At 43.0% G+C, this 16,082-nt stretch overlaps 1 protein-coding gene across 1 annotated transcript in view; it reads left to right on the top strand.

Moving 5' to 3' along the window:
• Nucleotides 1-507: 507 nt before the first annotated feature.
• PRTG (protogenin) overlaps nt 508-16,082 on the top strand; it is an 84,384-nt gene continuing 68,809 nt past the window's right edge. Inside the window, exon 1 of the mRNA XM_026060909.1 lies at nt 508-925. Coding sequence (XP_025916694.1) covers nt 508-925 — 418 coding nt within the window. The remainder of the gene's footprint in view (nt 926-16,082) is intronic.

Below are 16,082 nucleotides of genomic sequence, written 5' to 3'. Positions count from 1 at the left end.
GGACGGGGGCGCGCGCCGGTTAATTACCCCCCCCCGCACCGAGGCAGCGCGCGATCAATTAAGCGCGCGGAGCGGGGGGGCCGGAGCCGTCCGGGGGCGGCGGCAGCGGCAGCCCCCCGGCGCGCGGGACGCAGGGGCTCGCGGGGGCTCCCCGTAACCATCACCCTTTGCGGCTCGCCCCGCTCCGCTCGCGGGACAGGCTCCTCGGATCAGCGGCGGCTCGGGCGCCGCGGCTCCCCCGACGGTGCCGCTGAAGCCCCGCCGAACCGCGGCCCCGGCACCTGCCCCGGCCCCGCGAGGGAGAGGGGGGACGGCCCGGCCCGAGGCCCCGGCCGCAGGGGCTGGGCTGCCCCGGCCCCGCTTCCTCGCGCGCTGCCCCGGCTCGGGCGCTGTCGGGGCGAATCCCGGAGCGCTTGGGGGCCTCGTGCGCTGGCCGGACTCGAAGCCGCAGCGCGGTTTTCTCTGAAGCCCCCGGGCCGCGGCGTGACGTGCTCGAAGGCCTCGGAGATGGGAGTTTTGCCCCTTGCTGTAGGTCCAGCAAGGCTGCTCGCGGGCCGGGGGCGCCTCGGTCACGGCGCCCGGGCGCAGCTGTGCTCACCCGGGTCCCTGCTCTCTCCCGCAGGCGTGTGGTGCTTTAGCGAGCTGTTCTTTGTGAAGGAGCCTCAGGACGTGACTGTCTCAAGGAAGGATTCGGTGGTTTTAGACTGCCAGGCCCGCGGCGAAGCTCCGATAACTATTACGTGGCTGAAAAACGGAGGCAAAATATCTGAAAGTGAACGGATCTACACGTTATCCAATGGCTCGTTGTACATCAGCGAGGTGGAAGGAAGGAAAGGAGAGCCATCTGATGAAGGACTTTACCAGTGCTTAGCTCTGAACAAGTATGGGGCCATTCTCAGTCAGAAAAGTCGCCTTACGCTAGCAAGTAAGTCCCGGCTCCCAAACACGGGGCAGCGATTCCCTGACCAGCACACAGCAGTCTCTTGTTTTGGTTGCGTATCTGAGCAGACAGATTACAAAAGCAAAGGGAAAGTCAGTTCTGCCGGTCGCTCGTTTCTTTTTCAGCGTATTCAGATAGCGAGCAAGAGCTGTCCGGGCCCTGCCGACGTCAGCGGTGCCTCGTGGGTCGGCTCCCCTGGGCGCAGGGTGGTGACGCGCGGCTGACCTGGCCTGGTGGATGCCGTATGCCACGTTACCCACACTCTCAAGTGCTGTTCTTGCAGCCTTACAAGGGTTATCTCCAAATCTGGTCTAGAAAAAAAGTTTTTTTCCCCTTGTTCTGTAGCTTGGTGTTGTGCCGATCAGTCTTGGGGCTATCGTGAGCCAGAGCAGTATGATAGTGGAGACTGCTGTCTTTGGGAGGGGGCAAGGGTTTCTGCGCAGCTGAGGATTAAATTGCCAAGTCCTCGCTCTTCTGTCGCAGGCGTGCGGAAATGGGTGCCGATCCTTTGGGAACCGTTTCGTGGTACTCTGTACCCAGCCATAAGGGTCTGTTACTTGGTGCCTCTAGGAACTGAGGGTCAAATTTGTAAGGCAGTCTAGGCACCTAGGGCTAGAGGAACGGTGAGTAAAACAGCTGCATGTAAGTGCCTTTGAGGCTTTGATGGTCTGACCCCAAGCGTGCCTTGCCCTCAGTCCTCCCAGCGTCCTTTAACGTGGGAACGAGGGGTGCGTGTGGGAGCCGAACGCCTGCCTCTAGCCATGGTGGTGCCATGGGGCTTCGCCCACGGGCTGTGCAGCACTATTCCTTTTTACGTCCAGAAGCAAACTGAGTCATTTCTAAGAAGGACTGTAACACAGAGCGTACACAATCTACGTAGTCCTCTGGTGTTCCCTCTCTAATAGGACTTAACTTAATCTTATAGGAAAAGGTTTCCTTTGACCTCTTCAGCCTTGTTCTTAGTGGCAAGTTGCACTGAACTGTGGTACCTCTATGGAAACTTGACATGAGCTGCAAATTGCAGGTTTTACCAAATTCAAGCTGAAACTAGTTAACACAGTTGGCACATTTGCTCTCATTGAAAATGCCTGGATGTTAGTACTTTCTGTGTGTGTCTGAACAGATTACAATAACTGTCCATAAGGTGTCACAGGAAGGTGTGAAATACCTTGTTCAGTGAGCCAGAGCTTTGGGCAGTCGAAAACCAGTCTAGAAGTAGGTGACTCCGAATAAGGGATGTGTTTTCACATGCTGCAAGAGGCGGATTTCCGAATTCTCCATTTCTAAACACCGGCTACTTATTACTTCATACCATGGCATCTTATTCATGTACAGGATGAGTAGACCAGACGGTTCTTGGATATTTCTGACTAAATGCTAAGAAATGATGTATTAATAATGCTGACACTTAAATTGTTGTCATTAGGTTTCAGAGTGTCAGTGCCATTAATAAACAGACTGAAGAAAGTCTTTCTTAAGAGGATAGGAATCTTGGTTTTTAAAAATATAAAGCAAAGCAGTGGAGGATGGATTCTGTGCGTAAAACTCTTTGAGCAGAGAATATTCAGGGACATGCGATATTTGAGGCACTGTAGGACAGGTTCTGTGTTCTAGATTTCGGAGAACTTCTAGAACAGTACAGAACGCCACAGTGGTGTAGCATAATAATAAACTCGTACCATCTGTTTTTATTCAGACACTACTGAACTTTTATAACTGTTTGTTTCTCACATAAACATTATTTCACCAGAAAGCTGGTGTTGTTTTGCTTTGGGGGTTGTTTTTTTTGGGAGAGGGGGATAAATGTTAATGAAAGATTTTCACAAAGGGAGAGTTGTGACCAATGGATTGCATGTTGTGGAATGACATTCTTGTTTTGCAGCCTCTGCATTTTTTTTTTTTCCCCTGCAAGACTGTGACAAAAGATTTCTTTTTATTTTTTTCTCTTGGAATACTTAAAAGGTTTCCAATTTCTGTTGGAGAAAACTGGAAGAGATAGTGGATCTATCATGATCACAGTAGGTGTTGCTGACTTAGAGATTAAGTGGTTAAACAGTGACCAAACGTGAAGTTAGCCTGGGCGGCAGCCTCTTCCTTTTGGTCATACTCCAGTCTGATCGGGCTCCGAATGTCCTGTCTTTTCTGTAAAACTGTGAAATGAGGCAGGGATTGGTATAGTTATATTTTGAAGCCCACAAAACAGAGATGCAAAATCAGTTTTGTATTCTATTTTCTACAGTTGTTCTCCCTCCTATCATGATATGATTGAACTTTGCAGACATTTTAAATGAATGAAATTAAAATCTTATGGGGATTTTTTAGGCTTATGATTTTGTTTAGAAGCTGTTGTCCGTTGCTGCAGAGGCAAATTACCTTGTGGCCAGGGTACAGAAGGAACTATACATATTAAACAGGTGGAGAATAGGCATTAAATGGGCATTCTTTCTATGGAGGAAAAAAAGCAAATGCTCTCCTCTGTCTCTGGTAGCAGCAGGGTGCGAGGATGTGCTTTTACTCTGCCTAGTCAGAGCTTTTGCCAGTAAGCTTATCTTTTGCTTTGGAATTGTAATGTTTAGTGTTGCATTTGGAAACCAAAAACTTTAATCTGTCGAAAAGTTTAAGATTTGAACACACAAGGAGATCAGGTCTTGGTTTCTAAAGTTAGGAACTGGAAGCTGAAGGTTGCACTCTTGGCAAGAATTCCATTATTCATGTGCAAATTAAGAATTCACAGGGTTAAAAGGTTAGAAACTGGCCAGGATGAGGTTTACCCTTGTGATAAAGAGCAGATGACCCTCATTCATTGGCCAAAGCTTTTATGTAGCTCCTCTGCAAAGTTAGTGATTGCCATGAATTGTTCTTGAGGAATGCAGAAATTCAAATGTGAGCAGGCCTTTCCTTAAGTGTCACTATGGAGCCTTATCTCACGAGCACATCAGAGTAGGTCTGCAGGGACAGGGTTCCTCCCCAGAGGCCCCAAGGCTTTGCTTTCCTGTTGTTCATCCATGCACAAAAGAATTTGACTAATTTAGGGCTTTTTCCCCCCTGTAAGATCCCCCTACTTTTTTAAAGGAAACTGTGGAGCTGAGGTATTACTTAGGTAAAAATAAATATTAGTTTCAGTACGCGCTTGTAGTTGCTTCCAAAGCTGGCTAATTGACCTAGGGGGGAGAGGAGGAGGTTCCTGTGCAGTTCTTTGTAAGGCACCATGTGGGGGTAAAACGCTGCTAGTGAAGAGAAAATGACTTATTCAAAATACAACTTATTGCTGCTGCTAGAAGAGGTCTCTTTTACCAGAATATAAAAGGAATGTGGAATATCTGAGCATTTTTTGGTACAAGTTTGAGTCAGTCAGAAATGAATACTCTGAGACTTTTGTACTTCTGCATTTTTGAATTGGGAATAAAAGTTTGGACATAGAGAACTAAGAGTCTGTCTAAAAATAAAGCTGGACTTCCAATAAACTAGCATTAAGAAAAAACGGGAAAGAGGGATGATGTTCTGAAGTGAGTAATGCTGGCTTTGGGTAGTGATTGGACAGGATGCTTACTGTTTATTTCCTTTCCACAAAAAGTGGAAATTGAAGCCTTAAGATGGATGGATGGGATATGTACAGCTGGTAGGAACATTCCTAGATAACCCTTTCTCCTCTCCTGGCTTGGCTGAATTGATCTTAATGTTTGGTTTTCAAAGTACAGGAAACACAAGCCCAATCTCTCACGCACCGGTCCCTGCATTACACAGGAATGAAAGGTTATGCAAGCAGAAGGTTTCTTGGGACAAGGCGTTGTTAACATGTTCCTGGGAGAGAAGCTGTTGGCACGCTGCATTGCAGTCCCTGAGCGCAGGGATTTTTGCACATAACGGAGTATACTTTGAGGAGGGTTTGTGCTTTTGCTTACCTGCTGCAGCAGTGATGTGACTATACCTTCCTCTGGTCCCATTACAGTGTCAGCTATTGGTAACATTTATATTTTGATACCCTAATAACATCTTTTGCTCTGGTTTTAAACATTTGATTACTTAAGAGTGCATCCAGCTGAGCTTTATGCTGTAATGTGACAATTGCTTTTTTTAGCACCAGACTGTGCTTGCTCCAGCTGTTTGCTCACACTTCTGTGCCGTCCCCTTGCCTGTGTGGGCACAGCTGCATGTGCGGCTAACTGAACAGGGAACTGATCTGGGTTAAAATAATAGAATTAAAACAAAAGACGGTGTTAACCCAAATGAGTTCCCTGATGCGGCATTGATTGTGCCGGCGTGACTGAGAGCGGCGCCGTGGGGGTGGGAAGGCTCGGGGGGGGGGGGCGGAGGAAGGCTGCTGGAACGGGTGCTGCCACAGAAATAGGGGTTCATCAGGCTATGGCCTTTATGGACCGTGCCTGTAGGCAGCAACGGTGCCCTTCCGCTGCACGTTTTTACAAAAGAATCTCAGATTTTCGTTTTGCTTTCAAATGAAGGGATTACTAGCTGTGGTATAACCCGCTGTAGTTTTCATTTTGTATGGAATCTGTCACTTCAGGTATCGCCCAGCTGTTTATAGAGCTCCGTAATATGTTTATGTTAAAAAGCAGCGGTGTCATTATGCGCTGGAAGGGGGCGGGAGGCGGGAATGTTTCCTGACTGAGGTGGAAGTGAAGTGGCAAATGGCTGCAGGAGACAGTGGTCTTGCTTCAGCAGTGATGCACCACTAGTGTGGCCACCGGCAGTGTGAGGAAGCCCTCATCTTGGGTTTTTACAAATGCTGCCTCACTGCTATGGCTTCGTTCAGCTGATGCGAGCATCCCAGGAGGAGAACCCCTGTCTGAGCTGCGGGTCGATGGGGCCAATCCTCGGTGCCTTCGATTCTGATATTTAAAGCAGGAGGATGAACTTGGATGTCCCAGCTGGCAATGCCAGTTGATAACGGTAAAGAAGAGCAGTACACTTTTTGTCCTTTAACTGAGATACACTGAAGAAATAAGAAAACAGGGAGATGTTTGCCTTTTTTCCTCTCTTTTTTTTTTCTTCTAGAATTTCCTTCTAGAGCCTCTCCGGACATCCTTTGCCCTGAACCCCTGCATCACATTTACAGAAGAAATTTTCAGCATCCTTTTAAGATGTAATCACCAGTTAGTTTTTTGCACTAGGACATTCCCCATTCTTTCAGCAGTGACTGGTCTATACTCGTAACAGCTCTTTCACAGGCTAATGGTTGGGTTTTTTATCCTTGCCAGGGCAAAAAATGTATGAAACTCTACTTAGTGCACATGAGCAGTGTTTGTTTCTACTACCCAGTCACCAGAGCAGTGGGCTTTTTATGGGCTTCCTCAACACTTCAGTTTCAAATTTGTGTTGACTGTAATGCCACACTGAGCTGTTTTATGCCCTTGCTTTTCTTCTTAGCTAGTAAGGCCAAAGCTGTTATGTTTTTGGGTTTTTTTTAACCGCTTTTTATCACCTTAACTTTATAATGTATAAAGTTTTACCAGCTTCTTTTTTTAAAGGAGCACTCCATCCTCCTGGCCTTGTGCTCTGTAGCTAATAAAGCCTTCACCTCCCGGAGAAATGTTGAAGGAAAGCACGGTGCCGTGCTGGCAGCTGGGACTAGAGGCACTCTTCTTGCCTTCAGTATGTGTGATTGTTGCACTAAACTATGAGATTTTTTTTTTTTCTACTTGCAAAGCAATGTACTGCAGCAAAGGATGCTGCTCTGGTTTTGCAGTGTGGTGCTTTTGCTTCCCTGTCTCCCCCCTCCCTCTCTCCCTGCATTTCTTAGTGTAGAAATTGTTGAAAGGGCATTCAGTAAGGCCCCCTTTTGTCAGGCAGCTCTGATTATCCTAAAGAAAAGGATCTCACTCTGAGCAGTTGTCTGCCTAGAGACTTGTTGTCACGTCTTCACAATTTAACAGCTGTGGCTATTGATGGTGTGCAGAACAATTTAAGACAATGACAAAAGAGAATCTTGGAGGAAGAATTTAAAAGTTACTAAGCATTTTCCTACAGAGACATGGTCATTTCCGTTGTTGGACACTTTTGTGTTTAGTTTTGGGGTGTTTTCCTCAGCATTTCTTATTTTTCCACATCTTGTCTCCAAAATTCTGGACATAACCTTTTGTTTAGTTTTGCATTGTTTTCTTTTTTTTTTCTGTTCCATCAATAGGCCCAGCTGTTAAATTGGGATTGATTACTTCCAGTCTTTATAACTGGTAATCACCACCTAAGTGAAAAAGTAATCAACAATGTGGAGTCTCCACATTTTGTTGAGCAAGTGTGGGTTGTATGGTCAACATTAGTTACTAGGGTCAACCTCTACGTAGCTTTTAAGCAGCAGCATATCTACATTTTTAAGTTGATTGTCTCAACAATTGAGTTAGGGAGAAAAAACATCAAACTAGGTAATCTGTGTTGGGCAGTTTGGGCAATCTTAAAAATCCTGCATTTGTACTGGAAACATTTTTTGCCTTTTCTCCCCTGTGTGGGTAAAATTGTTACTTTTTTATATAGAGAGATAAACAGGAGACACAGGAAGGAGATGGATATGAAACCACCAAAGTGTGGGAGGGTTTATCTATGATTTAATTAATGAAATTTTCATAACATCCTTTTATGTTTTGTTTTTTCTATATATAAAAGATTCAGAGGGAGGTGGCCTTCCTTATATGTTGGAGGAAAATGTAAATAAGCAGTACTAGACAAAGAGATTTTCTTTACTGCTTTTGTTATTTTGATGTTTCCCAACTCAAAAGCTAATTCTGTGGGGGTTTTTTTCAATGAAATAGAATTTGATCTCCTCAGGGGAGGGGAAGTGCCTTTTTCTTTGTGAGGTTTTACCCCTTTTCTTTTTAACAATGTGAACATTCACGAAGGCAAAATAAACTAAGTGACATCTGGATAATACAATTATCATCCTGAGGCCCTGTCCCGAGATGCTTGTTTCTTGGTTGCCTGTTTCTGCTGGGCTGCTGGCAGGCGGTTTCGGACGCGTCTGCAGCGTGGGGGAGCACGTTCTAGATGTCGCGCCCCTCCAGGTGCACCGAGGCCTGCCACATGCTGTGGAAGTTCCCTTTGATTCTTCTCATTACTGTAACCCCAAAATGACAGAATTTGCAATGTTCATATTTTACAGGGAAGAGATTTCAGGGTGACTGAGTCTTTTGGTGCTGCTGTTGCACTAAAAGGCTTTTAAAACTCCTGCCGAGGTCAGGGGATCGCACAGATCTGAGTCTGGCTGATGGAGAACTCTGTCTGTAAGTTTTCCAGTAGCTAAACTGTTGAGGAAGTAATATTCACTTTTAGCCCCAGTCATTTATTGTAGCAACTTTGATACTGTTCAGTAAGGACTTTCTCGTTTACTTGAGTGAGAGCAATATGAGAAATGAAATACTGAAAATAAACGTTACAGAAGATGGGGGAATGGTGAAAACAAGCCTTATATCTAATGCCAAATGTTACCGGAATTTTATCATTAATTTGAAGCAAAAGTTGTAAAGTACCAGGATGCTACCTGACACTTTTTGGAAGGGTTATTGGGGATGAGTGACTCGGTACTGGGGAGGGGGAAAACCAGCAAGGAGTGCTGTTATTTAATCTTTTGTAACCTTGGTCCTCAGGTTTGCAGCTGTATAAGCTGATTTCCTCTTCTGACTGAAGCAGTGAGAACACTTGTTGCCCTAAGTTATACAAAAATGATCTTACAAGCTTGTTTCTGCAAGTAAGCAATGTCTTGAGGAAAGAAATGACTTGTGGAATATAGAATAAATGGAAATGAGTGATGTGCTGATTGCGAAGTTCCAGCAGAATTGAGAACAGACAAGAACTTTCATTATAGAACTAAAAAAAGGGTAAAACGTCAGTACGTTGAGTTTCCTGCAGTCATGAACATGGAGACTTGTGGGGGTCCCAGGGCATGTGGTGCACTTGCTGCCCCAGTCTTGCCATGGTTAATGCAGGAAAGAGCATGAAGGAGCGAGGGACCATCCCTGTCTTACACCTCTGTGGTTGTGGGGAATTTGTTTGTCTCAGGTGATCTTGAGAAATGAAAGGAAAGTAGAAAACAAATACAACCATAATGTTTCCAGCTGGGAAGATAGTCCTTCCTGACACTAAATCTAGGGATTGGCTTAAAACAATGAGCATGCATAAGAAACAACTAGGTCATCTAATTTGACCTTGTGTAACATAGACCAAAGAATCTTTTTCTCCACCCCCCCAAAAAACCCCACCACCCTTAACAATAACTTGGAAAACTGAAAAATCAAAGAGCAGGTGATGGAGCTAAGACTTCTGTTTTACAAATATGTGCACAAATGATTTATAATGTGCAAGTGTGGAAGTCCTGCCTTTGGATAGTTCAGTAGACACTAAGCAACTTTCTCGATGGCCATTTTTGAAGGGACATTGCTGCATGAGAAAATACAGTTGAGCCATCTGCTCATTAAGTCAGTAGAAGAAAAAATCTCAGCAGACCCTTCTGTAGGCATAGTGATCAGCACTTTTCCTCTCCAGACTTTACAGTTATGCTTAACCTCTATTTTACTAATTTTTTGTAATAGTGGAAGAATACTGGACAAATTAACTGTCCAGCCTTTGAAAAGAGCTATGCTTGAACATGGTGATTCCCATGAGAGCCCTGGTAAGATTCTCCTGGACAACAAGGAATAGGATTTTTTTGCTTCTGAATTATGACAGAAAGTTGTTGTGGAAAGCACAAACCTAACTACAGAGAGGATCTTTGACATGCTTTTCCTATCTATAGAGTCTTATGAAGAAAACTTTTTACATACAGGCCAGTGTGATGGGACTGGTGGGATGGGTCTGGTCTCAAAACACTGCATTTCACTAAATTTGTATTCAGATGGGAAATATCTTTGTCAAGCGCACACTTCAGTAGGTGTTGGAATGGGCAGCAGATTCCATTCTGCGCAACTTTAAAGTTGTGTCCAAAATCGGCATGCTTTTCTGAATCACAACTTCAGAAGGCCTGAATGAAATACTTCAGAAAGGAGGGAAGAGTTTATCTCTAATTACAGGCTACACTAAGTGGTATATTGCTGCAAAAGGAGCAATTCTTACCTAGTACACAAACATAGTTGTCTTGTTCTAGAGCATGCTAAAATTCTGCTTTTGATCTTCATGATAGCAGTGCTTTACGTTATGCAAGAAGTACGTGTAACGGGAATTTGCTCTTTAGATCTTAGGTGTGGTAGTTCCCTTCTGAAGTGATTTGGGTATGAGAGACAGCTTTGAAAGAAATAATCAGCCTGATTGACCAAGGGTGAGGGGTATGCAAAAGTTATTACAAGCATTGAATGTGTCATCTGGTGTTCTTCTAGTACATAGCTAGGGGGCAGTTAAACTAAGTCTTCACGGCTTGTGATGTATATCTCACATACGTGGATGCATGAATGATGGAAACTGAATGGGATTCTGTGAACAGAAGCAACTCTGTGACTTCAGTTGAGATTCCCGGGCACGCTGATTGATGGCATCGTTTGTTCTCATTTCATTCGAGCCAAATTTCTTGTGTGCAAAACCCCCAAGTCTTAACACTATCACTGGTAAATTGATAGAATTATAAAAGGAGAGAAAAGGTTGGATTTTTTAACTGATCGATAGGATTTTACCGCATTGTAATATGTAATCTGCTTTAGCTGTCCTGATAGATATACATGGCTCGCTTTCTGAATCTTGTGTTGCACCAAAGATCTTTCTGAATCTTCCAGTCAAGAGGGTTTTGGATTTTGATTTTTGGCTCTCCTTTGAGTCTTGTCAGATTAAAGACAACACGAGAAAATCAGATGAGAAAAATAACTTTCTCTTCTATCTCTCGTCAGCCTCTGCAGCACGAGTTTCTCATGTGAAGTAGCGACAGTCAGCTTTCTTCTCTCCCCCCAAACTCTTTAAGGCTATCCGTTGGTCTGCTAGAGTGGGATGGTCAGTTCTTTTCAGCGGTATCATGAGACACTCGCTTCCTGGGCACCTTAAAATAACTTGCAGAGGAAGGAGTACCAAATGGAAAAGCTCATTGTTTATTTGCTGATCAGTCTTATGTTCATAATCCCTCTTTGCTTGTGTCCTTTCCAATGTTCCCACGTGCTCCTAGTTTTCATGTCAGGTGCATGTTGTTTCTGCTGCATGTAGTCAGTTTTTTTCTTTTTCTCTTTACAAATTAAATCTCTCATATGGTATATTCTTGCTCTGGATTTTCAAAACTGTTCCTAGTAGCCCCCCCTTCTTATTCATTCATTATGTTTAGTGACTGGAAGGAGGTCCTGTTTACCAGGGGAGCTTATTTTCACAGCTGTGGCTGAGGAGGGAAGTGTCATAAGATATTTCGAGGTCACTTTTGACCCCAAATTTAGATTAGGTAAAAATGATTGGACAGCAGTGTAACATCTTGCTCAAGTGGTCTGGCTGTTGTTTCAGAATCCGATAATAATTATGATTAAGGGAAAGCTGTTTTGATAGCCCTTGCATTATACATTAAAAAGGGCTTGATGTTACCCAGTATTGTTTTTTGTTTTACATCTTGTTACAACTGGAAGTTATCAAGCCATTTTCTTTTCAAAGAAGTTTCAAAATCAAACTCGGGGTCTTTGAACATTGAAAAGAGTTGTAAATAACTTTTTTGCTTACTTTTGCTCTTATGATCTTCAATATATTAGTAATTATTAGGTAATTTATCAGTAGATTAACTAGTGTAAGTTGTTAAATTACCATTTCACTCTCCACATCAAGGTCTCTGGTAAACCTTTAATAACTGTAACATGTGCCTCAGGCAGAGCTGTGCATTATGTATGCTCTTTGTAACTAGAATTCATTGACTTTATGAAGCCATTGACAGACATTTATCATTTTGTTCATTAAAGTTGTCTGTGACATCCGGCAAATTGATGTTAACTGGAAAGAGTCTCTGGGAGTTCTGGCACGACTCCGTCATTTTGCCTGAGGAGAGAGAAACTTTGTACGTAGTGTGTCCCAAATTACAAGGGTGAAACTTCCTTCCCACCTCCCCCCACTCCCAAAAGCGTCAATGAGCATACGACCAGCTCTTTTTTCTTCTGCCTTTTAATGCTCGTTTATGCAAACAGCCCTGTGGCCCACAGTTTGCAAGCAGATTTGTCATTGATCTTCAACAGAGGTTGAAAGTGGATACTGCTCTTATTAATTTGGCCAGTCTGTGCCAGGAAGGCAGCTCAGTTGTATCGCATAACCACACTGCTGTAAAAGTGGGCATAATACTGATCTGTAGTGCTCCATGCACCGTGGCCAGTGCAGCCCGTATGTTTGAGTTTGTATGCTGGTGCGTTACCCTGTGTTCTCAAACTTAATGTTTTGTTTGCTTAAAAAAAGGAGACATATTTATTTGTTTAAGAAAAGGAGACATACTTGGGTATGGGGATTTTTTTGGTTTGTTTTTGTTTGTCATTGGTAGAAAATTTTTTTTAATCCAGTTAATAACTTCTTTTTCTTAGGGTGTGAACCTTATTTCTAGCAGTGATTATGTTTTCTAATGTTTGGAATTCTTGGATACACTGAACACCAGAGAAGACAGGTATTGATACAGTGAACAAGAAACTGACTGTGGATTTCTTGCTAATATTCATGGGAGCTTTGTGATGTTCCTAGCACGTGGCTTTGCATCCTAATTGTTATTGGTCATCATCTTTACCTGATATTGCTTATTGCTGATTGACATAAAATGATACGGTAGGTGACCAAATGCTTTGCTGAAAGACTTTGCGATATTTGTTGTAGAGTAGTGATTCATTTGGTCTTTTAAAATTAGTATGTTAGGAATGATGGACAATATCTCATTCATCCTGCTCTTGAGCACCCATGGAAAAACATGCACTTATAACACCTGCCTGTGTTTCATTCTTGTGGGTAGCCGTCTCTAATGACGGTGGAGGCTTAATAACATATCTGCCCACCTGCTGGTGTTCCTGTATGCTACCTGAATCCAGCGGTACTGGGGATCTTTCAGACTGGGCATGAAAGTACTGGTGATTTGTAACATAAACAACTAAAATGATTATTAGTGGGCCAAAGATAATGTTCAGATTTTAAAACCTTCCAAAACTGGAGTATCCAAAAACCCATAAGAAAAATGTTCTTTTGCAAGAAAGAACAGTTGGCTCTTTAAAATATATTGTGTCCCGCTACATAATAGTTCACTAGATTAAATGAATTTATTGATTTCTGCTTCTTTACTGACACACATTTATGAGCAGTTTCTTTGGCACCATAGCCACATGTCAAAGGTCATAACTTTCCTTCACTGTGGAAGAATAAAAGCTTTCAGATGGTGAATCCCTAAAATCTACACAGTGCTTTTTTTTTTTCCCCCTCCCATGTATAGAATTACTGGGATTGTATGACTTCAAAAGAAAAACAAACAAACAAAAACACCCCCAAAGCATGTCCACACTAAAAAAAAAAAACCCTATACTTATCTATCATAAATTAATTGTAGGGAACTATTTCTCTGCACAAAGGAGGAGTATTTAATCTGCTGATAGTCATCATTGAGAGATACAAAATAATATATTAGGCTTTCCTATGGTCATAGATTTTATTGAAAATAGTCCATCTTAAGAATGTAATAAACATTTCTAATGAAGAATTTCATTTCACTTCAGTTTAGAGACAGGTTTTTTTTTCTTTTTGAGCCACATAAAGAAATATTACACATTGTGCACCAGAGGTAATATTGGAGGTAGATCCTTCTGAGAGAATGAAACACGTTCAAAACCTGTGCCTTGCATTTAAGTGAGCCTTTAAAAGATTGACATTTACTTTAATTCTTTCCATTAGTGTTAGGCTGTGGGATTTGGGGTATGGACTGTATATGAAAATCTACTGGTGACATAATCATGAAGCTATTAAAAAAAGAAACTGCAATGGAATATAAAGAAGTTTAATCAGCCCAAGTGCTTGCAAAAAGAGTATAATAAATTATGCTTTAACCATAATGTGGCAGACACTAGTTTTGTAGTTCTGAAAGTGAAGAATAGGATGTAGTAAACGTCACATCCCTTGTGCAGTCAGTGGTGCTCATCTGTTTGCTAACCCTGTCAGGAACCATACTTTTTTGGCTACCTGGCTAACCTGGTTAGGTGTGGGGAGCTGAACTGGCTCCCTCTGTGACCGGACAAGTGCGAGAAGAGTGGGCTGGAGGTAAGCGGCAGTGGTGGGGATTTGGTGCAATCTGGGAGAGCTTGTCTTCAGGTTTTGGAACTACTAACAGTTAGATGAGCTCTGACTGTCTCAAGAAACAGAAATGTGAAGGTCTGACATGTCGACTGTTTTTTGTAACTTCAGTGAGGTGTTATTTTAATTTTAAAAATCATGAAAATGTCTGTGCCGTATAAAGTGAAATAGTTTTGAGTTGTTAGCATGGCCTGGCCCTGCAACTTTTTTTTTTTTTTAATGAGTTATATAAAAAAAAAAAACTTCTTCCCCTCCCCCCCAAAAGAAAGTTGGCTGCAAAACTTTATTTTTACATAGTAGAGATGAAGCCTGTTGACGCTTTTAATCATGCAAAAAATCTTGCAAAAAATACTAGTGATCACTTTTTCTGGTTTGTTGTTTTTTGCAAGTGATGATCTTATTCGAGGGGGGACTGGTGGCACTGTCTGCTGTTAAATTTACCAAATATTTATATCGCGAGACTGCCGTTGCTAACTTTCTGGCATGTTAACTATTTGGAAAAAAAAAATTTCATGGCAGTATCTGTCCCTCTTCATATATTTCCAAATTTGTTCTATAAATTTTGAGGAAAAAGCTTGATTTTGCACATGTTCAGGGTAGACTTACTCAGCTTGACTTGCTGGAGTGACAGAAGATGCCATTTGTGCTGAGTGTGTTGTCTCTGAAGGCTGAGCTGGGCTTTCCCTCTAAGCTGTCCTAGGCCACTGTGGCCTTGCCTTTTTTCTTGTTCTGAATTAATGAGGAGCTGAAGTGTGATTTAACACTGCCTGGAGAAACCAGCTGGGATAGAAAGCTGAAGTAAGTGAAACCAATGGTCTAATTACCTGGAGAGGAAGTTTGAGATGGGAAGCCAGCGAGGTGGAGGTGTGAGGGGTCTAATGTGTCTAGAGGTCAGGAAGGGGAAGAGAAACACGTCAGTGGGAAGAGACTAGAACTGAGGAAGAACCTGTGGAGTGATGCCTAGGGCTGGCGAAGTTTGGAAATTGCAACGGGTACAAGGAGATGGGGATAGGAGAGGACCAGGAGGCCAGCACGGTCTGGCTCGAGAAATGGCAGACTGGGGCGTGCTCGTTGGAGCAGCCCATCTCCCAGACACCAAAATTAGTTAATATTTTGGGCCATCATCCCACCGTTTGTCCATACCCAACAGTAAAATTGAAATAATAACAGATCCTCACCTCCTCGAGGTGTCGTGAAAGTAAATGCATTAACATCTGTGAAGAACTATAGTGCAGGGCCTGACAGAACAGTCCGGAGGGAAGTTAATAACTCTGCCTTTGGGGCAATGCTTGGCAGAGTGCAGTAAATAAGGAACGAGGCCACACGCTCACCAGAGGAGGGAAAAGAAAATATCGAATGGATGCTCACTGCATGAGCACCGTTCATTTGGTGCCGTGAATAGTGGGGAATCATGCTGCTGGATTGCTGCCTAGAGCACGTGTCTGCCCCGGGCAAGTGAAGGTACAGAACTTTATTTCTCCAGTTTCCGAAATTCTGAGCATTCAGATTTACCACTTTAATTGTGTGTGTATGTAAGAGGTGAATACACCGTATACTGCATGAGTGGGGAAGTTTTGGGGCTATCTTCTTTTATCTAAGGTGCATGTAATGCAACACAAAATGAAATAATGTCATTCAACAGATGCTTGAAAGTATCAGAGTTTGCATAGGCAGGGGTCAGGAAGAGACTCGTGACGAAACGGGCCACTGTGACAGCTTATAAGACAAGTTAGTTAGAAGTTTGTCTGAACTGTTTTATTTGGCTAAAACATGGACTGGCATCTAAGCACGTATTTAGCAATAGCTTTAATAATCCTCTTATCACTGAATTGTGTTATAAAATTATCAGCAAGGTGTAGATCCAGGTTTACTGACCAGTGAATATATGGTTTGTAAGATTTCTCAACCCGCTGGTGGTGGTGTTCATTGCGGTGTAAGCTGGCTTAGG

This window comes from Apteryx rowi, unplaced genomic scaffold (genome assembly GCF_003343035.1).
Source record: "Apteryx rowi isolate R43461 unplaced genomic scaffold, aptRow1 scaffold_172, whole genome shotgun sequence".
In the NCBI taxonomy this organism is placed as follows: domain Eukaryota; kingdom Metazoa; phylum Chordata; class Aves; order Apterygiformes; family Apterygidae; genus Apteryx; species Apteryx rowi.
Note: the sequence above shows the minus strand (reverse complement) of the source record. Positions and strands in the feature narration are given on the sequence as shown.